Source organism: Balaenoptera physalus (genome assembly GCF_965194825.1).
Source record: "Balaenoptera physalus genome assembly, chromosome: 14".
Taxonomy (NCBI): domain Eukaryota; kingdom Metazoa; phylum Chordata; class Mammalia; order Artiodactyla; family Balaenopteridae; genus Balaenoptera; species Balaenoptera physalus.
The window spans coordinates 34,398,166-34,422,881 of record NC_138893.1 but is presented as its reverse complement, the minus strand read 5'-3'; the positions used below and the strand labels follow the sequence as shown (position 1 = coordinate 34,422,881).

Genomic DNA, 24,716 nt, shown 5'->3' with positions numbered 1-24,716 from the left:
GGTGCGCGGACCTCTCACTATCGCGGCCTTTCTTGTTGCGGAGCACAGGCTCCAGACGCGCAGGCTCAGTAATTGTGGCTCATGGGCCGAGTTGCTCCGCGGCATGTGGGATCTTCCTGGACCAGGGCTCAAACCCGTGTCCCCTGCATTGGCAGGCAGATTCTCAACCACTGCGCCACCAGGGAAGCCCCTCTGGGTGTGCTTTTGTGTGTGTATACACTGGGCTTGAGTAGCTGGCCCATTTGGGAATCTGCCTCATTTCAGGGCAACCCCGCAGGTAGTCTGCCCCTTCCCCCCAACCCCGTGATTCAGAAGAGCTTGGCTATTTTCCAGGAACAACTTTCTCTCCATGGATGTGGCAAGAGGGGAAGCATCTGGTCCTTGCTTGGTCCAGCAAGGCAGCTGTAGCTTGATGCAGCCCATCAGGTAGCATTTCCAGGTCTTTAATGTGGAAGGGGATGGAATTCCAGGTGGGCAAAGAAGGGCAGAAGTCGAGTTGAGAACCTGGGAAGCCCTCCTTCAGCAGAGAGAGACATCTGCAGACTGGCTCCTGCATGTGGCAGCCAGCCCCGGCTGCTGTGGTCCCAGCTGCTGGGGAGTGTGATCTTTCTACAAAGAGGAGCCTTGTTAGGATGTCGTCACCTGCAGGAGCCCCCGCTGTAAGTTCTCTCGCCTTCCTCACCCGGTGTCTGTCCTCCCTGCTGTAAGTTCTCTCGCCTTCCTCACCCGGTGTCTGTCCTCCCTGCTGTAAGTTCTCTCGCCTTCCTCACCCGGTGTCTGTCCTCCCTTCTTAGACTCAGGCCAGATGTGGCTGATGAAGGAAATCCTCGCTGCCAGGTTTAGAAATGTTAACTTTCTGCGGTGTCTGTGTTTCTGGAATGAGGGCGGGGTTCCCAGGACAGAGGCTTGGGCTCGTGCACCAGGTCCTGTGTGGAGCCCGGAGCAGATATGGGTTCTGTGTGGGGTTGTAGTAGGTACTCAGTCAGGAGGCTGGAAAGAGTGCTGAGGAGGCTGAGGGACTCTGCTCTTTCAGTGGAACTTCCTGTTTCTCACGTTTCCTCTATAAAGAGCACAGTGCCAGCCCTGCCCCAAAGCAGAGTGTGAGCCTGTCCATTTTGGGTGTCTTTGGCTTCTCTTACATCTGTGCCTCGGCTTAGCACACCTTGGCCCTTGCTGGGCTCTGAAGGTGTTGAGTTGCTTCTTGGAGCTTAAGCCACAGCCCGTCTGAGAGGGAAGAGGCCCCTCTTGCAGCTCCATGTGGAAGTGCCTGAAGCTTTCGCAGCCCCGTTAATTAAGAAGATGGAGTATCTACCCTCCCCTGTCTCCCACCCCTTCTCTCCTTCCCCTGCACCTGGCGCAGGGACCTTCGCTTGGGTGACGCTCCCCTCCCTTCCTCCCTGAAGGAGGCCCATCGCTTCTCTGGTGGGAAGTGGTGGCTTCCTCTTGAGGGTGGGAAGTGGTGGCTTCCTCTTGAGGGTGGAGCAAGTTGCTCTCCTCCCTTCCTCCAGTTCCCAAGGGTGAGTCTCTCTGGGACAGCAGAGGGGCCTCCTGGGAAGCCTCCTTCCCCCCAGCGCTCACTGGGAGCATAGGGCCTTAGGAATCAAAAAGACCTGGACTCAGGTCCCAGTTCCCCCACTGCCGCTGTATAACCTCAGTGAGTTCCTTAGACCAGCGGTGTGTGGTTTTCTGTTCAGCACTGGGGGAGAAGTCTCCATCCCCCAGGGTGGCATTAAGAGCGAGAATGGAGTCTTCAAGCCTGGGGCTCTGTGGGTGCTGAGCACATGTGCAAGAGCTCCCGTGTGAGTGGTCCCTGCCCAGGTGGGGGATGTGAGCTGATGCCCCCCCTCCCATTTATCACTCTGGCCTTGGCTGATCTCTGACTGCCTAGGTGGGGAGGCCTCATCATCATGATTAAAACCATTCCCTCGGGGACTTCCCTGGTGGCGCAGTGGGTAAGACTCCATGCTCCCAATGCAGGGGGCCCGGGTTTGATCCCTGGTCAGGGAACTAGATCCCACATGCATGCTACAATTAAGAGTTCGCATGCCACAATTAGGAGCCAGCGAGCCGCAACTAAGGAGCCCGCCTGCCGCAACTAAGACCTGGCACAACCAAATTAAAAAAAAAAAAAAAAAAATCCCTTATTTAGCAAGCCCCAGCCCTTGTCCATTCGTTCATTCATCCATTCTCCTGGTTCTGAGAACCTGCCCTGTACCAGGCCTTGCTCTGAGTACTGGGGAGCACAGCCAGGAATAAGATAGCAGGGCTGGCTCCTTATTTCCAGACGAAGCTGGGGAGGGGCACTAACCAAGCCATCACCCAAGCAGATTTTTTTTTTTTTTTTTTTGGCTGCGCCTGGGGGCATATGGGATCTTAGTTCCCTGACCAGGGATCGAACCCGTGTCCTCTGCATTGGGAGTGCGGAGTCTTAACCACTGGACCGCCGGGGAAGTCCCCCAAGCAGATTTTAAAGGTCACCTGTATTGAGTGCCAGAGAGGAGGGGTGACAGGGGCCCAGCTCTGGGTGAGGCTTGAGGGGATTCAGAGTTGCAAGGCAGCCCTTGCCTTTAGGAAGTGTGGGCACCAGCTGTAGGCTATTCCCACTCTGGGCTCTGTGACCCTCAGAGGCAATCAGACTGCAAGGTCAAAGTCAATATTTAAAAAAAAGGAACGTCAGTTCTTAGGAAGCCCTTAGTAACCCTGTATACAATCTTGTGTTTAGCCACTTACTTATAGCCGGGGGCCAGAGGCCACCTGGATGTCTGCCCCTTGAGTGCATGGACATCACCCACCTTCCTGGCCCTTGTAAGAGAGGCGGTGCCATCCCAGGTGCTGGCATGGCCATCTGGGGGTTGCTCCTTGCCCATGCCCTTCAGGAACCCCAGAGACACTTGAGCCTGATGTGGCCGGGACGAGGCAGTTCGCACAGCGCCTGTATCTTGGGGAAACAAATGTGGTTCCCAGTGTGCTGCCTTGAGTTCCTGGAACCAGAGTGTTTGTTTTATGTAATATACAGCAAAAACAGTTCTGTTGACTTCAGAACCTTGCAGCCTCCAAACTATAACTTATTAAAATACTGGATTTTTTATCCAGTGGATAAAATGTGGATTACCCAGGATATCACAGGCACAGAAAGCTAAATTGTGTTTGACAGGGAGAGAAAATGCTCTCCATTTCAGGTCACCATTTTTTAAAAAAATTTTATTTATTTTTTTATACAGCAGGTTCTTATTAGTCATCCATTTTATACACATCAGTGTATACATGTCAATCCCAGTCTCCCAATTCATCACACCACCACCCCACCCCACCCCACCGCGTTCCCCCCTTGGTGTCCATACGTTTTTTTCTCTACTTCTGTGTCTCAGTTTCTGCTCTGCGAACCGGTTCATCTGTACCATTTTCCAGGTTCCACATATATGTTAATATACGATATTTGTTTTTCTCTTTCTGACTTACTTCACTCTGTATGACAGTCTCTAGATGCATCCACGTCTCTCTAAATGACCCAATTTCGTTCCTTTTTATGGCTGAGTAATATTCCATTGTATATATGTACCACATCTTCTTTATCCATTCGTCTGTTGATGGACATTTAGGTTGCTTCCACGTCCTGGCTATTGTAAATAGTGCTGCAATGAACATTGGGGTGCATGTGTCTTTTTGAATTATGGTTTTCTCTGGGTATATGCCCAGTAGTGGGATTGCTGGGTCATATGCTAATTCTATTTTTAGTTTTTTAAGGAACCTCCATACTGTTCTCCATAGTGGCTGTATCAATTTACATTCCCACCAACAGTGCAAGAGGGTTCCCTTTTCTCCACACCCTCTCCAGCCTTTGTTGTTTGTAGATTTTCTGATGATACCCATTGTACAGGTCACCATTTTTAAGGGGATTCAAAAAAAAAATCTGTTTATTTATTTTTGGCTGCGTTGGGTCTTCGTTGCTGCACACGGGCTTTCTTTAGTTGTGGTGAGTGGGGGCTACTCTTCGTTGTGGTGCACGGGCTTCTCATTGCAGTGGCTTCTCTTGTTGCGGAGCACGGGCTGTAGGCACGTGGGTTTCAGTAGTTGTGGCACACAGGCTCAGTAGTTGTGGTGCACGGGCTTAGTTGCTCCACGGCATGTGGGATCTTCCCGGACCAGGGCTTTGAACCCATGTCCCCTGCATTGGCAGGCGGATTCTTAATCACTGCGCCACCAGGGAAGCCCCCAGGTCACCATTTTTAGAACTGAACACATGCTTTTTGAGATTTGGGTACCTTAATTCCACCAGGGAAACAGTTCTCTATTTGCTTAAGTCCAAGGGCTGCTAGAGGACCATGGGACCCTTGAAGCCTTATTACAGCACCGTTGGTCATGCCAAGGGAGGTCGGGTGGGTACATCGCATTTGAAGGGACACCCCGGCCTCCCTCTCAGTGGCAAAGGAGCATCTGAAACTGCCTGATTTAGTAGATGAGGTTCAGGTGGGTGAACATCAGTTCCACAATTAATCCCTCATTGGCTGTGTGTGCTCAGCTCTCCCCTGGTTGGGCAGTGAAGGGGGTGGGTTTGGGGAATTGGTAGGAATCTCCAGTGACTGCTGCTTATAATAATGATGGAGAGACAGTATTGATACTTACTGAGGGCCTTCCACCTGACAGGCACTGCGCTAATAAGCACCTTGGTTGATCCGTACCTATGAGGTAGGTCGTATTGTTATTATCTCTATTTTAGGTCCAAGAAAGTGAGTCTCAGAAAAGCTCATACAGCTACTATGTGGTTGGATCAAGCAGAGTATAGGTTCGGCTGCTGTAACAAAGACCCACCCGAATGCTGGTTTAAACAAGGTAGAAGCTTATTTCTCTCTCATGGAACAGTGCTTGGGTAGGGGTTTGGGGCTGCTGTGGAAGTTCTATCTTTGTGGCTATTTAGTTCCCAGTCTCTTCTGTTCTTAGGATGTTGCCTGCATCTACATGGTCCAAGATGGCACCCCACATGTCTGCATTCTAGTCTACGGGAAGGGGGACATGCCCTTTCTCCTAAAGACATAACCCAGATAACTTGGACCTTTTTGCTCATGTTCTATTGGCCAAAATTGGTCATATAGCCACACCTAGCTTCAAAGGTTGTTGGGAAATGTAGTCTTTCTTTTTTTTAAATTTTTTTTCTTCTAATTAATTAATTATTATTTATTTATTTTTGGCTGTGTTGGGTCTTCGTTTCCGTGCGAGGGCTTTCTCTAGTTGCGGCAAGCGGGGGCCACTCCTCATCGCAGTGCGCGGGCCTCTCAGTGTCGCGGCCTCTCTTGTTGCGGAGCACAAGCTCCAGACACGCAGGCTCAGTAGTTGTGGCTCACGGGCCTAGTTGCTCCACGGCATGTGGGATCCTCCCAGACCAGGGCTTGAACCCGTGTCCCCTGCATTGGCAGGCAGATTCTCAACCACTGCGCCACCAGGGAAGCCCTGTAGTCTTTCTTTTGGGTGGCCATGTGCCCAGCTAAAAGTGGGAGATCGATTACAACAGAAAACACGATGAATGGACATTGGATGACTGGGATGAGTCTAGGTGGTGTACAGAGTTCATGTCCCTTACCTGTCCACCACCTCTCATCCCCGAGGAGTTCAAGGTCAGCTCCAAGGCAAGGAGCCCAGAGCTGGACCATCAATCAGCTCCTTGGGTGCTTATGGTGGTGGGTGTTTCTGCCGATCCCTTGATCCTCTGGGCGAGCACAGCGCAGGGCAACAAGTAGGTGCTCAGTAAATCAATCTTAAAGGGAGAGCAGTAGAGAGGGACCTGACCTACCAGATCCAGCCCCAGCTAAATATGATGAGCACGTCTGGATGTGAATTATAAGGGGGCTGGAAACTGCAGTGACCAACTGCCAGGAGGCAGCTGGGCCTAGAAGGATTGCCTTGCAGGGTGGAGCTCCCAGCTGCTTTGGTTGGGACCACAGAGAGGTTCAGGGTATCCTGTTGGCTGCCCTGGCTTAACCCCAACTTTGAAGACATCTATGAGCTGTGCTTCCAGACTGGAAATTCGACTCCATGCCCGCTTTGGGAGGAACTGGCCGCTTTGAGTGGCTTCTCCCCTAGCGGTGGTCTCTTGGACTGTGCCCTGTACATTCCTGATTCTTTTCTGGCCACACGGAGGTCTGGGTTTGTCAGCTGCTGGCCCCTGGTTTGCGAGGAAGGGTCTCTGCCTCTCTCCCTCTGTGCTCCAGCTGCCTGCTCGAACTGGCCCTGACTCAGCTAGAACAGCCTCTCAGAACCCAGGCCCCGTTCCGAAGTCCTTGGAGGGCTTTCTGAGACGACACACTGAATGTGAGGAGCTGAGAGCTCTCCGGTCCCCGTTATTAGTTACACCTTCTGAACAGAGCTTCTCTCCATGCAGGTGCTCAGAAGGGAAAATCAGTGAGCGTCCGAGGTTCCAGGGTGGGATTTTTCAATCATTTGAACCTTGTTCTTGGCAAGGAATGATTGAAAACGAACAGCCATTATAGGTTACGTTCTTAGACCATTTAGAAACAGAGGTTTCACCGCAATGGTATTCTTTGATCATCCCAATGGTTTTTTGGTCTTTTTCGCAGTTCTCTTTCTTGTGCTGAGTAACTGAAGAGGATACCGATTAGTCTCGGCATCAGTTAAATATCTGTCAAAACGTCTGTTCAGAGCCTGGCAGTCAGAGGGAAGAGAAGAAGTGTTCCCAGAGAGCGGTGTTCAGGCTGAGACGGAGCTTACGCGGTCTAGACAGTTATAAGATATGTGGAACTCTTAAAAAAGAAAGAAGGGAAGAAAGAAAAACATGTGTTTTGGCTTCTGCGTGCTTCTATTCTGTATTTGTATAGCTGAGAAAGCTTTAGTTTAAAATAAGTGGTATTTGGCAAGAAGTGTTACTGCCTGCTGACAAATTGATTGTGCTCTTTTACTGAGATGAAAATGCAGGAGGCATTTTGCTTTTTTTCCCTCTTGATGATTAAAAGCATCTACTTGGCTCCACGCAGAGATGGCCCCTGAAGATTTATATGAGACACCTGTGTTGTATCCACCACCAGCCTTCAGGCTGACAGAAGCAGCTACCCTGCATGGTGTTCAAAGTGCCAGGTCCTGGGAGGGAGTTTTGACAGGCTGGACCGGCAGTCTCTGTGCCAGACCTGGGTGGGACCCTAGGGTGAGGGTCTTTGAATTTTAATCAAGAACTTCCCCTCCCTGTTCACGCTGAGCCAGGGCCTTAAAGCAGCTGAGAGGCTAAGCAAGCCCTGCGGTGATGAACAAAACCAGACCTTCCCCTACCCGGGCCTCAGTTTCCCCGTCTGAGCAATGAGGGCATCACACTGGCTTTCCTTCGGGTTTTCTTCAGGGTCTGTGTCCCTGCTCCCTCCAGCACGCCCTTCCTCTGCCCTATGATTTCGTTATAAAGAAGGAGGATGCCAGCATTGGGAAGAGGCTCCCTTTCCCATGTGGCAGATCCATTCATTCACTTGACCCAGCCCAGGGACAAATTAGAATGTAGCCAACAGCTAGCAAATTGATGAGATAGGTCGTTAATCCATTCATTCATTCATACTTGTGCACTCAAATATTACTGTGCCAGCTCTATGCCAGGCTCTGAATGGGGAGCTGGGCGTGCAGGGAACAAGGCAGCCTGGGCCCTGCCTGCTCCAGGTGGGGGTCCAGTCCTGTCTGGATTCCCCTCCTGTTGGCTTAAGGACTTGCCTCTATGTCAGTCCTAGCACAGGAATGTGCTGTGAAGTGCAGTTCTAACAGCCTTTTTAAAGCCAAGCATTTACTTTTGGACACCCAGGACTTTAAGGTTTCTACCTTCAAAGAGCAAGGGATTTGTTTTGACAAAGGAAGTGTAAACAGGATTCTAGTGAATAATATTTCTCATGGCTGCTCCTGCTTTAATCAATTGTATATTTATTGGTGATCTCATAAGTGTCCAGACTGTCCCAGGCTCTGCCGGGGATGCAGAGAATTTACAGCTCAGCTGGGGATGGATGGATGTGTGTGTGTGTGTTTGTGTGTGTGAGTGAGTGAGCGTGAAGGCCAACTCTGAGGACAGTGGCCGAGGGAATGACACAGCACGAACGTTACTTGATCACAGGTGTGGTGCTGGCCGCAGAGCTGAAGGAGCTCCAGGGAGGGGGCGTTCCGGAGGAGGAGGGGAGAGAAGGGTATGCTACGTCATTCTCCTTTGCTGGCCCGGCTGGCGGAGCGTAGCTGTCCGGCTGATAGCCAGCCCCTGAGCTGCCACGGTTTTCCCAGGCCTTAGTCTCTGGAGGCTGAGCCCTGGACTCAGTATGCAGAGCAGTCCTGGGCCCGTGGGAATGGAATGACAGGTCATGGGTGCGTCCAGGTTACCAGGGTGCCTCTGTCCCCCGTGGACCCCCGGAGTCTGCCAAATGATGCCACTGGTGTGACGCCATCCACCTTTCAGGGTCCCAGTTCCCCGCCTGCTGCTGCTGCGGATTCCCTAGAAGCTAAGAAATGCAGAAGATCTGTTCTCTTTTCAGGAAGAGCTGAGTTCAGATCTCATCTCCACCTCTTGCTAGCTCTCGGGACCTTATGCTAATTCCTTCTCAGTGCCTCATTTTTTGACATCTGAAAAATAGGCTGATAATAGCATCTATTTCGTAGATGCAAGAGAAAAGCACGTGAAGTGTGTCGCGTGGTGCCTGGTATACAGCAGGCGCCCCATTCTTGTTAACTGCTATCGTTCAGTTATTATTATGACGCATCAGGTGGCGAAGTCGGAAGGTCACCATCTGATCCAAAAGTCATGTCTTTCTGAAAACTAGCGTAGCTAAACTCTATGAAAATTCATGTCTAAAATCCCGACCCACCCTGGGCTGTAACTCAGCTAAGTGAAGTCTGAATTGAGGCTCCGCCTCTCTCTATTGGTTTCTGCTGAAGCAACACGCCTCTCCCCTGTTTCTCATCTGCAGCCTGGGTACCGGGTGAACTGTGCGCCTGGGAATATGTTCGTCTCTTCCCGACTCTAGCCCCTCTTGGGTCTGGGGCTAAGCAAAGGTGGCTTGAAGGAAGGAGTTGGCATGGTGTCATATTTCATTACCAGAGACCTGGATCGGGTACCAGTGGGCCAAGCCCTCCGTACACTGTTCCTTGGGGAAGCAGAGTGCAGGTGTATCACAAGGCCGGTCTTGTAGGAGCCGTGACGGGGCAGCTGGCGGAACTGGACGTGTATCTGAGAGAGGCCTCCAGGAGCACAGAATAACTGCCACCAAATATTTGCCCTCTCTGTCTCAGGAATAAGGACTAAGGGGCGGGTATTACAGAAAGACAGGTTTGGTCTCAAAATAAGAATGACTTTTAACATGGTGCTGATAAAGAGTACTGGATACCTTGTAGGTAAAGTGCTTACTGTCCCCAGAAGGGCACAAGTTAAGGTTGGCTAAGCCACTAATGGGGATCATATCCAGAGGATGGCGGGGTGGGGGGGTGTCTTTGGAACCTGAGACATCAGGACTTTGGGGAGACCATCAGTTGCTTCCACCTTCCCGGGCATTCACTTCTTAAGCCGCTTTTGGCCAGCACAGCCGTGAGCCTCGCTAGGCCCTGGCCACTGGCCCAGGAAGAAGCAGGACTGCCTCTGCGTGGAGGTTGCTGTTTGCCTTGGCCCCTGCTTGCCCAGCCACTTCCTGGCCCTGCCCTCCTGTGGCTTTTGCTTCATTAGCTCAGAGCGCCAGGTGAAGCCAGGCCCCGGGGCCCTGGATGGCACAGTGGGCACAGCCTCCGAAGCTGCAGAGCCTGCACGCCTCCCTGCTCTCCTCCCGGGCAGGCTAGGGCAGCCCACAGTAAGGGTGCGTCAGGCGCCGTCATCCAGGCTTAAACTGGAAAAACACTCGAGGAAGACTGACGCCTAGAGAGCGGGGGTCACGGCCCCGGGGTCCCGCAGCAAACCGGCAGGGCTGCAGTGGAAGCCGGGGACCGGCCCACAGAGCAGCGTGCTCCCCCGGGAGGAGGATTTCCCTCGGGAAACGCTGCTGTTAAGCTCCAGCTCGCTCTGCTCCCGCTCTGGCCACAGCGCAGGTGCAGGAGGGGCCACAGCCGGGTGGCCTTAAAGACCTCAGCAGTCGTGAACTCTGCTTGGGGCTCTGATGCTGGAGAAAGGCCGTGCCCTCTGGTATCTCCATCCCCACCAGGCTCCTGCCTGTGGACGCACCCAACTGGGAGGCGGGGACATTTACGCTCCCCTAGTTCATCAGCTCCATTTTGTAAAAGGGGAAACCGAGGTCCAGAGAGCAGAATGATGGGTCTGAAGTCGTACAGGGGTCAGAGGAGAAGCTGGAGGCAGAGTCCAGCCCCCTGGCCCCAGCCCCATGGCCCTGGCTGAGCTTTCTGGAAGGCAGTGAGTCAGGCAGGGCCTGTGTTCAGGCCCGCCTCGCTTCTGGGGGCGAGGCCCACCACAGCTGCAGCAGACAGCCTGGCCCAGCCTCGCCTCGGCCTGGGCACCCAGAGCCCTGCAAGCCTCACGGGTTCTTTTGTTAACCTTAGATGGAAGCCCTGCTAGGGACAACTCTTCATCATCTAGTTTTTTCGGGGAGACCTTCATTTCTGGCAGATTAACCACTCGGTGTGGGGGGAGGTGTCGAGGGGGTGTGGGCCTGGGATTTCTACTCCCCAACTTGGAGGCTTATGGCCTCCACTTCACACTGATTTGTTCATTTGTTTTGTTTTATCTTCATTTGTTTTACATATACACCTGCGCTCTTGCTTGGCCAGGCAGTGTTCCAGATGCTGGGGATAAAATGATGAACTAGACCTTGGAATCTCCTGGGGAGCTTTAAACACTACTGACGCCATCTCCAGAAATTTGATACAGTTGGCCTGGGTGTGGCCTGCGTGTTTCAATTTCTAAAATTGCCTGTATCCACATGGAAATTTCTTTTCAAGGAGGAAAAAAGCTTGTAGAAAGGATGTGGCTCTAAGCGGATGGTTGTGAGCAGAGCCCGAGTGAAGGGAGGCCCCGGGTCTTTCACCATCCACCAGGCTTTCCCAGGTGCCAGCACCACAGTGGGCCCGGTCCCAGCTCCCGGAAGGCTCTGCCGCAGGCCCAGCAGGGTGAAACGGGGTTCTGAGCACCCGCCTGTGACCCAGGCCCTGCACCCCAAGGGGGACATGTCTGGCGGCCACAGCTCCTTTGCTTGCCAGGGCCTTCTTAATCTCAGTGATCCTACAGCCAGCTTTTTAGAATAGTTGTTTTCCCCTCATCTGTAAAGATTTAAAATCTTAAGAAATAGAAACCACCACAGGTCACACACATCAGCTGTCTCCTTTTTGCCTGGCATTTTCAAGAGCCTCCACTGCTGATGAACCAGGTGCCTTTTCTACAGATGCCTCGTGGCTCTCACCCTCCCCCCGTGCTCGCGTGGAAGGAATGCTTACAGTCACAGAGTGGGGACTTTCAGCCCGGGAGAGGGCTGAGAGCCCAGTGGTCTGGGCCTCTCACGTAGAGATGGCCGGTAAAAGAGCCAGGCCTGGAACCCAGGTCCCAGTTCTGTCCCCAGCTCTTCCACCATGCCGGGCATCCCAGCCACTGCCACACGGTGTCCGTGCCTCCCTGGCCATTCCCTGGGTCCACCCCTACCACCCCACCCCTCCATTTACCCACCGGATTCTTCGTCCCATTCTCACTGCAAGGGAATATCTAAATTCTTCGCTTTTCTTGGCTGTGAGGATAAGAGAGAGGTCACTGCCTGACTCTGGGGCCCCATCACTGCCCAGAGGGCCCCGTGGTGACAGCAGAGGCTTGACATCCTTTCCAGCTCAGCCCCCAGGCTGTTCCTAGGCTCCAGGTATCTCCTGGGCTTTGACTGCACCCAGTGGATTCAGGGCAGAGACCTGAACCCTCACAGAGAGGTGGGGCTCATTTGGGCGGCTGCATGGGTCCCCCGACAAGTACACTTCCACCCACCCCTCTTCCTTTCACAGATCCACAGACCAGACCCTCCTTTCCTCCCCCTTCCCCACCCCCGTCCCCACTTCCCCCACCTGGCAGCCCAGGCCCAAACACCCTACAGCTCAGTGGTTTTTACATGTGACTTGTCCAGGTGTCACTAACCTTTATAAGACACAGCCTTAATAGTTTTGATCCTACAGAGACACGTGACAAGTACAAGACATTCAGTAAAACTCGAGACCAGCAGGAGGGCAACAAAAAGCACAGGAAGATGGGGCTCGGTTTGGGTGTGTTTGTGTAATGTGCCATATGTCATTTTTATTCACATAAAAACATCTTTCTTGAAGCAATAGGAACCCACTCGGCTGTTGCTAACCAAATACCAAATGTTTCCTTTTTCCTCTCCTGCTCCTTCCAAGAGGCGGGCTGTGAAGAATTGCCGTTATCCGTGATGCTATCTTGCCTTTCAGAGAGCCTTTTCCTCAGAGCAAACGCCCGGATGTTTCTTCCAGCTTTGGCAGGAATTTTTGAGAGAAAGCTGTTTTCAAATCCCTTTTCTGTCTCTGTCTTAGACCTGGAGTACGGCAAAGGGAGGGGCTCCAGGCCTCAGTCTAATCCTGTCTCCTCCAATCTGTTTTCCTCAGTTGCCTCAGGACCTATAAGCACCCCTGCCCCCAACGAGAAAAAACAACAAAACCTGGTATTTTGGTGAAACGGTGTTAAATAAGATAAAATGAAAGAAAAGAAAAGAAAGCTCCAGTTGGTAGAGAGATGGCTCCAGGAACCAGGAATCACTTTTGGATTAGCTCTCCCACCCCACCCCCCCAACTCCGTGTACAATAAACAAGGGCTCCCGTGTTAGCATTTCCATTTCCTCAGGAAGCTGCCTTTCTTGCTCCTACTTCTGAAATGGAATGTGCATTTTCATTGGCCCAAGTTCAAGGAGTGCCTAGGGGCAACAATGAAAAACCGGTCCCAAGCAGGTCTCGGTGGTCGGTGGTCGACACCCCCTCCCCCAGAGCCGTGACTTCTTGCTCCCCATCCTCTGGGGATTGACGCCAGATGGGGAGGGAAGGGTAGGGAGGGAGGGGTGGCGACCTCCCTCACTTGGGTTTGTAGCCATGAGGGGAGCCATGCTGTCCCCACTGCCTGAGTTCTGGCTTTCAGTTGGGAAAATCTGGTGACCCTCCAAGCATCCGCATACCAAAGGCTCTTAATTAAGAAAGTATGTTCCCATTTCATGTCACTCGAAAAGAATGAAAACAGTGACAGCATTTATTTATCTTCACTATCAATATCATTCCTGTTTCTAATTCCACTGGGGGTTATGAGTCTTGAAGGAACTGACTGTGGGTTGTGAGATTTTAACCCCAGCCATGTGCTGTGGGGATACATGTGTCTTCTCTCTGAGAGGGAGGCTCAGAGCGAGGAGGGGAAGGGCCACAGAGCCCTGGCCTCTGCCCTCCTGGAGCTCAGAGCCAATGGCTCTCTCCGGGAGGAGTGGCCTTTGCTTTGCGTTCTTTGGTGCTGATACAGTTGTCCCCCTTTCACTGGCTACATCCCATTTCCTTTCTGAATCTTCAGAGAAGTGAAAGCCACCACTTCTTGAGTCTTATAGAGGAGAGGTGATGTCCGAATGGCTACCATTTGTGAGGACCCACTATGTGCTGACACTGGCCTGGGCACTCACGTGTGTTGCTGATCCTCTGATTGCCCGTGTGATGCGTGAGGACCTGGGCCTCAGGTTAAGGGATGTGCCCAAGACTAGATAACATGTTAGTCCATTTGGGTTGCTGCAAGAGAATACCACAGCCTGGGTGGATTTATAAATAACAGAAACAGGGGCTTCCCTGGTGGCGCAGTAGTTAAGCATCCACCTGCCAATGCAGGGGACACGGGTTCGAGCCCTGGTCCGGGAAGATCCCACATGCCGCGGAGCAACTAAGCCCATGCGCCACAACTACTGAGCCTGCGCTCTAGAGCCCATGAGCAACAACTACTGAGCCCGTGTGCCACAACTACTGAAGCCCATGTACCTAGGGCCCGTGCTCCAAAGCAAGAGAAGCCACCGCAATGAGAAGCCCACGCACCACAACAAAGAGTAGCCCCCACTCACCACAACTAGAGAAAGCCCATGCACAGCAACGAAGACCCAACGCAGCCAAAAATAAATAAATTTATTTTTAAAAAAATAACAGAAATTTATTTCTCACAGTTCTGGAGGCTGAAAGTCCAGGTGCCACTTCATAAACGACCATCTTGTCTCTGTGTCCTCACATGGCAGAAAGGGCAAGGGAGCTCTCTGGGGCCTCTTCTAAAAGGGCACTAATCCCATACACAAGGGCTCCACCCTCATGACCTAATCACTTCCCAGGCCTCACCTCCTAATACCATCACAATGGGCATTAGGTTTCTACGTATGAATTTGTGGGGGGACACATTTAGTGTATAGCAGGTGTCCTTCACAATGGTCCTGAGGTGTGGGTACTGTCAATGGCTTATTACAAGAACAGGCTAAGAGACAAGAGGAAGCTCTTGGCAAACACCCAAACATCACAAGGTGGTGGTAAGGACAGGGCCCCTTGTCTTGTTGTGCCCTCTGTTGGTTGACAACTTGTTAAGTGTCATGCCCGACCTTTAAGGTAGGTTGGCTGTGCCTAAAAACTTCAGGACATGTTTGTTGCAAAAATGCATATGTTGGCATGCTTTGCACATGTATTCTCAGGCACTTACCTTCATTACCAAGTAAATTTACTCGCCAACCCCTCAGATAACACTGTGCTGATTCGTGTCCCCTTGTGCCTCACCTCCTATCCCCAAGCAAACTATCACTTCTGTCCATTTTCTTTAAGCCGTTCTCTTTTTTTTTTTTTTTAAATTGAAGTATAACTGATTTACAATATTACGTTAGTTTCAGGTATACAGCAAAGTGACTCAGTTACATATATTTTTTCAGATTATATTCCATTATAGGTTATTACAAGCTATTGAATATAATTCCCTGTGCTCTACAGTACATCCTTGTTGCTGATCTATTTTATGTGTGGTAGTTTGTATCTGTTAATCCCATACTCCTAATTTGTCCCTCCCTCTCTCCCTCTGCCCTTTGGTAACCATAAATTTGTTTCCTATTGTTAACGAGTCCAAGCTCGCTCTGCTCACCGCACGACAGGCCAATGAATCAGAGACGAGGTGTTGAGACAAGGAATACGACTTTATTCGGAAAGCCGACAGGCCAAGAAGATGGCAGACTAGGGTCTCTGATAAACCATCTTCTCAGGGTTTGCATGCCAGTTTCTTTTATAGCACAGAGAGGGGGAGGAGACGGGGTAGGAAAGTAAAAAGGCCATAGGTTTTGCAAATATCCCCTGGAATGGCCAGCCTGGGGGTGGGGGTGGGGGTGGGTGGGGTGAGGGAGGGGGAGGGGATGTGTTAATTTCTTCTTTCTTGCAGCCATCCACATGTGGGTGGGGTCAGATTGTCTCCCTGTGAGCTGAACAGAGGCACTTTGGTTTAACATTTCAGGCAGAGGGGCAGGGTTCCCTGAGGCAGGCCATTATGTATGATTATAATAACAAAAGCAACGGAAAGCAAAGGTTAAAGTCAAAGAAACAGAGACATGGAGTCCGATTTAGCGCTTCTCTGTTACACTATGTCTGTGAATCTGTTTCTGTCTTGTATATAGATTCATTTGTATTATTTTTTAGAGTCCACATACAAGTGATATCATACAGTATTTGTCTTTCTGTCTGACTTACTTCACTACGTATAATATTCTCTAGGTCCATCCACGTTGCTGCAAGTGGCAATATTTCATTGTGTTTTATAAGCCATTCTCTTTTTTAAAAATTACTGTGGTAAGAACATTTAACATGCGATCTACCCTCTTAATAAATTTTTAAGTGCACAATACAGTGTTGTTAACTACAGACACAGTGTTGTACAGCAGATGTCTAGAACTTAATCATCTTGCATAACTGAAACTCTATATCCATTGGACAGTAGCTCCCCATTTCCTCCTCCCCCAATCCCTGGCAACCACTGTTTTACTGTTTTCTATGAGTTTGACTATTTTATTTAAACATTTTTTTCTTTTTTTTTTTTTTTTTTTTGGCCACAACACGCGGCTTGTGGGATATTCCCTGACCAGAGATTAAACCCATGCCACCGCAGTGAAAGCCCGGAATCCTGACCACTAGGCTACCAGGGAAGTCCAAGTTTGACTCTTTTAGATACCTCATAAAGGTGGTATCATGCAGAATTTGCCCTTCTGTGACAGGCTTATTTCAAATAGCATAGTGTCATCAAGACTAACCCATGTTAGTCACGTGACATGGGTTCCTTCCTTTTTAAGACTGAATAATATTCCACTGTATGTATATACCACATTTTAAAAATCCATTCATTGGTCGATGGACATTTACGTTTGTTTCCACATCTTAGCTGTTATGAATAGTGTCGCAGTGAACATGGGAGTACAAATACCTCTTTGAAATACTGATCTTAATTCTTTTGGATAAATACCCAGCAGTGGAATTGCTGGATCATATTAATTTTTTGAGGAACCTCCATACACTTGAAGCCGTTCTTGAAGCCTCCCTGCAGTGGTCACAGATCTAGCCCTGAATTCTTGCCCTAACACACTTGTCCCAGGCTTGTCCCTGCCCTGTGGCTTCTCCCTGCCCCTCCCCCCACCCTCTGGCCCTATTTCTCTGGCTTTGACCTTCTCCTCCTTCCCCAGCACTCAGCCTCTCCCCTGCTGACAATTCGCATTGACTTTGGCGAGCCCGTCACTCCCATTCCCATGCTCCAGCGAGCCCTCCCCTGGGCACCTCCCCTGAAACCCATCCAAACCAGGAGAGCAGTGTGTGTGCCCCTGCAGCCGGGGCACTTCCGGCAGCCCTGCGTGTGCAGCTTTGTTTGTGGCTGCCCTGCCCTGTCTGTGAATGTGCCTCCCTCCTGCCTGGGCTGGTAAGCAAACTGCTGGGACAAAGACAAAGCCTGCGGAGCCTGTCTCCTTTAAGGGGTGTTCCCCACACCCCACTGCGAGAGGGCCTGGAATGATGTGCCCAGAAGGGGCTCAGCCAGTGTCTGTGAACTTGCTAAGGGAACGTCGGTTCTGTCTGAGGCATGGCAGGAGTTCGGTGTGCCGTGGGAAGGAGTGGCAGTCCTGTCTTCCTGGGCCAGCCGTGGGCGTGCTTGGGAGGCGTCAAGCCCTCGAAGAAGCAAACGACATGTGGTTTCCTTAAAGCCAATTCAGTTTGGCTTCTCACCAAAGCAGGATCCCAACCACAGGGGCTGCGCCCTCCCTGCCCAAAGGCCAGGGCTTGAACCACAGGTGGGAATGGCTCCCAAGCCAGCGACCTCCTCTGTAAATGTCTCAGGCTCGTGGCTCCCACCCCAGTTTTGTCCACCTTCCCATGCACTGCACTTGAATCATTTGTGCTCTAAAATCATTGATGCCTCAGTGGGACAGTGAATCCATTCCAGTCTCCTTGGACTTGGAGTCCAGCCCTTTCCTGTCTGAGCCCAGCTGCCTTTCCAGCACATCTGCCCCCCATCCTCCTGGGTGCTGGTGGGCCCTAGCCTTCCCTGGGGCAGTCTGCCCCTTGATCCAGGGCACTATACGTTCAGAGCTTATAATGGGCTTTCTGGACCCCCTTTTCCATCACCTTCCTCTGGACATGCTTCAGTTTTGTGTCCACCAGACCAATGTTCCTGCAGCTGAGGTCAAATGTCACATCACAAAGACCACACCCCTATTCTTGGTCTCAGCTGACCGCCAGCTGTTAACTCCAAGCCTGTTAACCTGCCAATGGGTATGAGGTGTGTCTCCTCCCACCCACTCATCCACCGCCCCCCCCAGGTGTTCAATTCAATAAGAGAGTCTGAAAATTGAAGGAACCTTCTAGTATCAAAAAGCAAGAGACCTTGGAAGAGAGTTTGCTGAATGAATGAAGGAACCAAAAGAATAAGGCTAGAATGATTAGATGATTGGTGAATACTTTGGGGGCAGGGAGCCTGATGCCCCTCATATCTTACGTAACGACAGACTCTTTCTGGCTTGGAAGGAAAGGTCAAAGGAGGACGTGGCCAAAAGCAGGATTTTCACATTCAGAAGAGCTGGTGTGTATGTTTGTGTGTAGACCGTGCATGTGTGCCTGTATACACAGCATCCCAGGGGCCTCCCAGCCTGAGAGAGAGATTCAGAGACAGGGAGGACCCTGCCCCTCTGTGCTGCGTACTCCTCCCCACTAACCCAAACAGGACACCCTTGGGAGAAGGGCTGTGGGCGGGGCCCTTCCAAGCTGTATTTCTACAGCATGGCCGGCTTCCGTAGAAAACGACTAGAAAGGACCCGCTCTGAAGGTGCATCGCAGAGCAACTTGTGCTTTCAACTTCCGTGTCCTCTGACTTTCTCGAAGTGACCTGCCCCTCGGACTTGCCCTTGACGCATTAAGAACTTTGATCTGCGCCTCTTCCGGTCACCTTGATCAAATCCCAAATGCACATTCTTCCTTCTGTGGCCTCGTTCTCCATTTCTAAAGGAATTGCAGACTTCGCACTTTGATTTTAGTGCTGGTGGTGCTTCCTCAGAGGATAAGCCCATTTATCTTTATTTAAAGCTGAGAAAACATCCAAATAGATGATTACTGATCCTCTTCTTTCTTCCTGGGCTTCCAAGGCATGGCTTTCTTGCCTGGGATCCTCTGTACAGCTGGGAGAGGCACGGAACGGAGGTGCTGACAGCTTGTGTTGGAATCACATGGTGTTTACTGTGCTGTGAGTTTATAACGGCTTTGTTTCCATACTGACAGCACACGCCATATGGAGAGAAAAAATCCTGTCAGATGAACCCTTGAGGAATCACAATATGGTACATGAACTCTCATAATTGCTTTTGGAAATGGGGGAGGGCCCCTTGCTCAAATCACATAAGCGATGTGGCGCTCTCTGCCATAATTGAATAAAACGGGAGTTTCACACAAGGTAATTTCCTTTGTTCTGCGTTTGTGCTGGGGAAGCTCAGCTGACTGGGGAAGGACGGGGAAGTTTGTTTTCCCCTCCTTGGGGGATCAGGCTGAGTGGGAGGTGGTGAGAACGCAGGCTGTGTCTGTAGGGCATCGTGCTAACAGGTGCGGGCTCCAGACCTGTCACCCTCCTGGCTCCCTCCCACCCAGACTCCCTCCTGTGGCTGATGATAACTTGACATTTTATTACTGTCACTTGGGATCTTGTCTGCTCACCCCCCCCACACACCCCCTTTCCAACAGAATCCAAGATCGCTGAGGGCTGGGACCATGTCCCATTCCCCCCACTCCCGACCCCCACCAATCCTGGCACACGATGAGGTGAGTTAAATGTTTGTTGGAGTGGCTATTCCTGAACCATCTGTGAATGGAAAGGTAAGCTGAGTTAAGGCAATAGTTCAAGGCTAGTTTCAGCCCCCAAACCAGTTGAGGAGGGGGCCAAGCCTTGCAAGGTGGCTCATCCACTTGACCAAAGTATCCTCTCAAGAGAGAATGAGAAATTTGTGAGTGCCTTCTGATACAAGGTGTACTTAGAACTGGTGGATTCCTACAAAAACCATTCCTGCCCTCAAGCAGTTTACCTGTGAAAGGAGAAATGGGCTATAAAACTCTCCAGCCCCAGTCAGTTGTTCTTTCAGTTGCAAGAGACAAAAACCCAACACCGACTGGCTTAAGCAAAGACAGATGGCTAAAGGTGCAGGCGCTGGGCTGGCCTCAGTAAGCTGCCTTTCGGGGACTCCTGTGATATTCACAGCTCCAGGCTTCTCTTCCTCACTCAGCTGTCCTTCCCTTGCGCTGGCTTCATTCTCCATGGGCTCTCGCTGGTGGGAAAGACAGTTGTACCAACTCTTGGCTGACCAGTCCTAAGGCCTTGTCATCCCAGAGAGGAACAAGTGTCTTTTCTGGAAGTTCTACCAAAAACCCTGGAAGGACTCCAAGGCCCCCTGGGTCACATGCCCTGAACAGATCATTGTGGCCATGAAACAGAGGGCTCTGATTGGCCAGGACTGAGTCACGTGCCCATCCCTGAGGCTTGGGAGGAGTTGCTCCCTTAGGACCCTATGATGGTATTTTACAGACTAACAGAGAGGAGGTTTCCCCAAAGGAAGGGAGATGGAACAGACCAAAACCCCCACTTCCACAATGATAACAGATGGTGTTTATTAAGCCATTCCTTTGTGCCAGGCTCTCACTGCTCCTAAGAGATAGTATGATGACTGTTCCCAGTTTACAGATGAGGAAACTGAGGGATAAAGTGTCAGGTCAGTTGCCCTGGGGCACACAGGCAGTGAGTAGTGAGGCTGGGATCTGAACCTGGGTTTAGCTGCAGAGCCCTTGCTCACCGCCACCACCCTCCCTACAAGTAATGGCTGTACCTCCTGTGGATAAACTCTTTGGGTATGAAAATGAGTGGGCGTGATGGTTCTGTTCCTGTCTCCTTGTTGTTTTCCATATCTCCAGGGGGCGGTTCCTGGCTCCTCCTCTACAGTTGGCAAGGACACAGTCATTCCATCCTCCCAGGTAGCTCTTCTAACTGAGGTCTACCTCACCCTCTTCCTGGTTTCCCCACGAAGTCACCTGAGTTTTCCTGGTGCAGCCACAAAATCAAAGGGCTAATTTTCAGTGCTCTGGAGGGTCTGAGGCAACAGGTCTCAGCCAGACCTTTGAGCATCTTTCTGCCCAGAGAAAGCCTCTTGCAGAGTCATTGCAGGAAGAACCAGAAGGGACCCTCCCATCTTACCTCCAACATGCATCTTCATTTTCAAGAGGAAGACTAAGGCCCAGAGAGGGCAAGTGTGTTGCTTGAAGTCACACAGCAAGTCATTGGCTAGAACCCTGGTCTCTAGGCCTCTGTGCTTTGAGTCTTGCACTGTATTTCCTCTTCAGAACTCTCTTGGCTACTGAGTGGCTGAGGTCTGGTCACATCCTGTCTCTGTGCCTCTAGCTCCTTAGCTGGAAAATACAGGGTTTTCATAGTTTGAAGCATTCTAAGACTGGGCTTTGCTCCAGTTGGGCAAATATGAAATTTTGTTTACTGTATTCATTAGAATATTTGAATTACAAGTCATTTTAAAGTTTTTTCAAATTGCCCTGAATAATGCTCATAAATAAGCTCTTCAGATGTGGTTTGGGCTGCAGGCATAGTGTGATCCAGAGATTCATAACTTCACCAGAGCATCTACTCGTAATTTTCCCAGCTCTGACTTCCTCTGTATGTCAACCCTATCCTCACAGCAGCTTGTTTTGCAGTATCAAGAACACTGCAGCAGACCCTGGCCTCACACCCATGCACCCCAGCACCAGAGGAAGAGGGAGTACCTTGGCTTAGTGTGCCCAGGCAACGTCTGTGGTTCACGCTGATTTTCCTGGCTTGGGTTACATGCCCACTGCACTTATCCAGTCACTGTAACCGAGGAATGTGACATGCTGATCAGGCAGTCAGGGGCAGAGTGATAGATAGTCCCCAGAACTGCTAACATCTCCGTACAGAAATCAGGACATTGGAAAGGGAGTGGGCTGGGGAGTAGAGGCAAGGTCATAACTGGCCCCTCTTTCTACGCTGACCTTGACTCTTCTGAGTCCGCGGAGCCTGGAGGTGGATAAAGGGTCCCGAGAGTTTGCCAATCACCTTGCTCCATCTATCTGAGGCAAGAACCCAGGTGTGGGTTGATGGCTCTGTCTGGCCCTTTCAGAGTCTCACCATATTCTTCTTTTCTTATCTCTAGACAGAGATTACTGCAGTTTATGTGACAAGCAGCCAATTGGGAGGCTGCTTTTCCGGCAGTTCTGCGAAACCAGACCTGGGCTGGAGTCTTACATTCAGTTCCTGGACTCGGTGGTAAGTCCCTTCACTGGGGGGAGAGCCCTTTGGTCCTTTGTGATCAGCGATCGTTTTTGTCCAGAGGAAAAGATAGACCACATGGCTTACGTGGATAAAGAATAAACTTGTTGCTTAAGAAACTGCCAATGCAGACTTTGAGAATGCAGACTTGTCTCCAGGTCATCACCTGCTGCATGACCGTGGGGGGCCACCTCCCACTCTGGGCCTCGGTTGCTGCTGCTTTAACACGAGGTTCTGTCAGTTCTCTGATTCTGGGAGCCTGGGTTATTGTGCAGTAGTACCTAGGAAGTTGGGTGGTTTTCCCAACACCCCAAGGTGTTGGATTCCCAGGCCCCTTCTTCCAGCTGAGAACCCGTTTTCTAAAATTCTAAAGCTTGTGTTTCTTTGTGTGCTTGTTTACTGTCTGCTTCCCCACTAGAATGCAAGCTCCCTGAGGCCAGGGCCCTGGGCTTCCAGTTCATCTCTGCCTGGCATTGTGCCCAGCCCATACAGGCATTCAGTAAACGTTTGTGGGAGGAACATGTGTTGGCCATTTCAAGGCAATCTGACAGCTGCTGGCTGCGCTGGCTGCTGGCATACACAGCTGTGACTGACGCCACGGGGACTCCTTCAGATGTGCTGGTCATTCATTGGTTTAACAAATGCTATATTACTCACCCATAAAAAAGAATGAAATAATGCCATTTGCAGCAACATGGATGGACCTAGAGATGATCATACTAAGTGAAGTAGGTCAGAGAAAGATAAATATCATATGATATCACTTATATGTGGGATGTAAAAAAATCATACAAATGAACTTATTTACAAAACAAAAATAGACTCGCAGACATAGAAAACAAACTTAAGGTTACCGAAGTGGAAAGGGAAGGGAAGGGATAAATTGGGAATTTGGGATTAACAGATACACAGTACTATATATAAAACAGATAAACAACAAGGACCTACTGTATAGCACAGGGAACTATATTTAATATCTTGTAATAACCTATAGTGGAAAAGAATCTGGAAAAGAATATATATGTGTGCGTATATATAACTGAATCACTTTGCTGTATACCTGAAACATAAATCACCTATACTTCAATTTAAAAACAAAAAACAAAAAACAAATGCTGATTGATCTGTGTGGGCTTTTAGGACAGGATGTAGGAACACACAGGAGTCCCTCAACACTTGCTTGGGAGGACAGGGCACCTCAGCCTGGCCTGCTGCCCTTTGGGTGTCTATCCAAGGAAGGTGGGCAAGGAGTGGGGAGGTGAAAGGTGAATCATGGTCAGTCATGAAAGGAATGGGGTCATTTGGGCCCCCCTTTCCAAGGCAGGGGGCCAAGGTGCTGTTGTTTCCTAGAGTCCCTAATGCCATCATTGGCTGCAGCCATCCTGACCTCTGGCTTGGTGTGGGGGACAGCCCTATGGGGCCCAACTTTCTGTGTCTGCTTCAGGGTCTCAAGGTGGATCTCTAGACCCACTGGCCAAACTGTCCCCTGAACTTCTCCACCGGAAGTCACATGGGCCCCTTGAAGTCAACACATCCTTAACAAACTCAGCACCCTCCCCTAGCTCCCCACGGCTACCAGCCCTGACACGTTCCCTATTCCAGTGACCAGCACCCCTCCATCACCCACCCCCGAAATATTTGCATTGTTCTTGACCCCTCCCTCTCGTCATTCCGCACCCAGCCCGATCAAGGACCATGTGCCTGGCTCCTTGACTTCTCCTAGCCCAGTTTCCTTCCCTCTACAACCTCTCTCCTAGTCTCCATGCAGGCTCTCGCATGACGCGTACAAGTGATTACCATAGTTCTCAACCTCAGCCGAGCAGTAGAAACACCTGGGGAGCCTTAAAAAAAATACCAATGCCTGAGCTGAAGCCCAGACTCATTAATTTCAATCTCTGGGGATGGGGCCTGGTATTTTCATAACTTTTTATTATGGAAAATTTCAAACTATAAAAAGTAAAAGTCTACAGAATAGCATAATGGGCCCCCATGCACCCTTCACCCTGCTTCAACAATTATGGATTCAAGGCCAACCTTGTTTCACCCACATCCTCCCCTCCGGCGCATTTCGCAGCTGATCTCACTTATGTCATTTTATCTGTGAACATGTCAGCATGTATATCTAAATGATGAGAGCTCTTCAACCAGAAAACCACAATACCATTATCACAGCTAAAAAAAATAATTCTTTGCTATCATCACATAATCAACGTTAATAATCAAATATCATCAGTGTTCAAATTTCTGATTTTCTCATGCTTTTTGTGAATGCATGTCCTAACAGTTTATAACCATCTCCAAGAGCATCCCATAGTCTGAATGTTGTGTTCTCACCCCCATGTGTCATTTAATAAGTTCCTCTGTATTTCTTGTAAATTGCTCATTGAATCTAGAAACTTGGTCAGATTCAGTTTCAATCTGGTGGTGGTAGGGGACTGACTTCATAAATGGTTTCAGGCTCTTCTGCTAGGGGACTTTTTTTTTTTAATATTTATTTATTTTATTTTTGGCTGTTTCGGGTCTTAGCTGCGGCACACGGGATCCTTCATTGTGGCGTGTGGGCTCCTCGTTGCGGTGCGCTGGCTTCTATCTAGTTGCGGCATGCGGGCTTAGTTGCCTCACCGCATGTGGGATCTTAGTTCCCAGACCAGGGATCCAACCCGTGTCCCCTGCATTGGAAGATGGATTCTTAACCACTGCGCCACCAGGGAAGTCTCTTCTAGGGGACTTATAATATTTGGTGTCTGTTTGAGATGGCAGCAGCCGTTGATATTCAATACCCAAATCTATTGATTAATTAGGGGTTGTGACATGGCGACATTCTGTCATTCCTTCTTCATTTGCTAACTGGGAAACACTTCCTTCCAATTACTGTTTGGTTACCCAATGGTAAAGTTCATATAGGAATTGCTTGATTCTTTCCCCATGTTTATGTTTTCAA

At 50.3% G+C, this 24,716-nt stretch overlaps 1 protein-coding gene across 6 annotated transcripts in view; it reads left to right on the top strand.

Annotated features, from left to right (window-relative positions):
- The window catches only part of GRK5 (G protein-coupled receptor kinase 5), a 220,290-nt gene that overhangs the window by 133,249 nt on the left and 62,325 nt on the right, over positions 1 to 24,716 (top strand). For 4 of the 6 annotated variants that reach the window (XM_082424768.1, XM_082424765.1, XM_082424770.1 and 1 more), the window contains exons 3-4: positions 20,395 to 20,454; positions 21,660 to 21,772. The exons of 1 other annotated variant lie outside the window; for it this stretch is intronic. In XM_082424768.1, the coding sequence (XP_082280894.1) occupies positions 20,395 to 20,454; positions 21,660 to 21,772 (173 nt within the window). The remainder of the gene's footprint in view (positions 1 to 20,394; positions 20,455 to 21,659; positions 21,773 to 24,716) is intronic. One more of the 6 variants, XM_082424767.1, reaches the window with a different exon arrangement.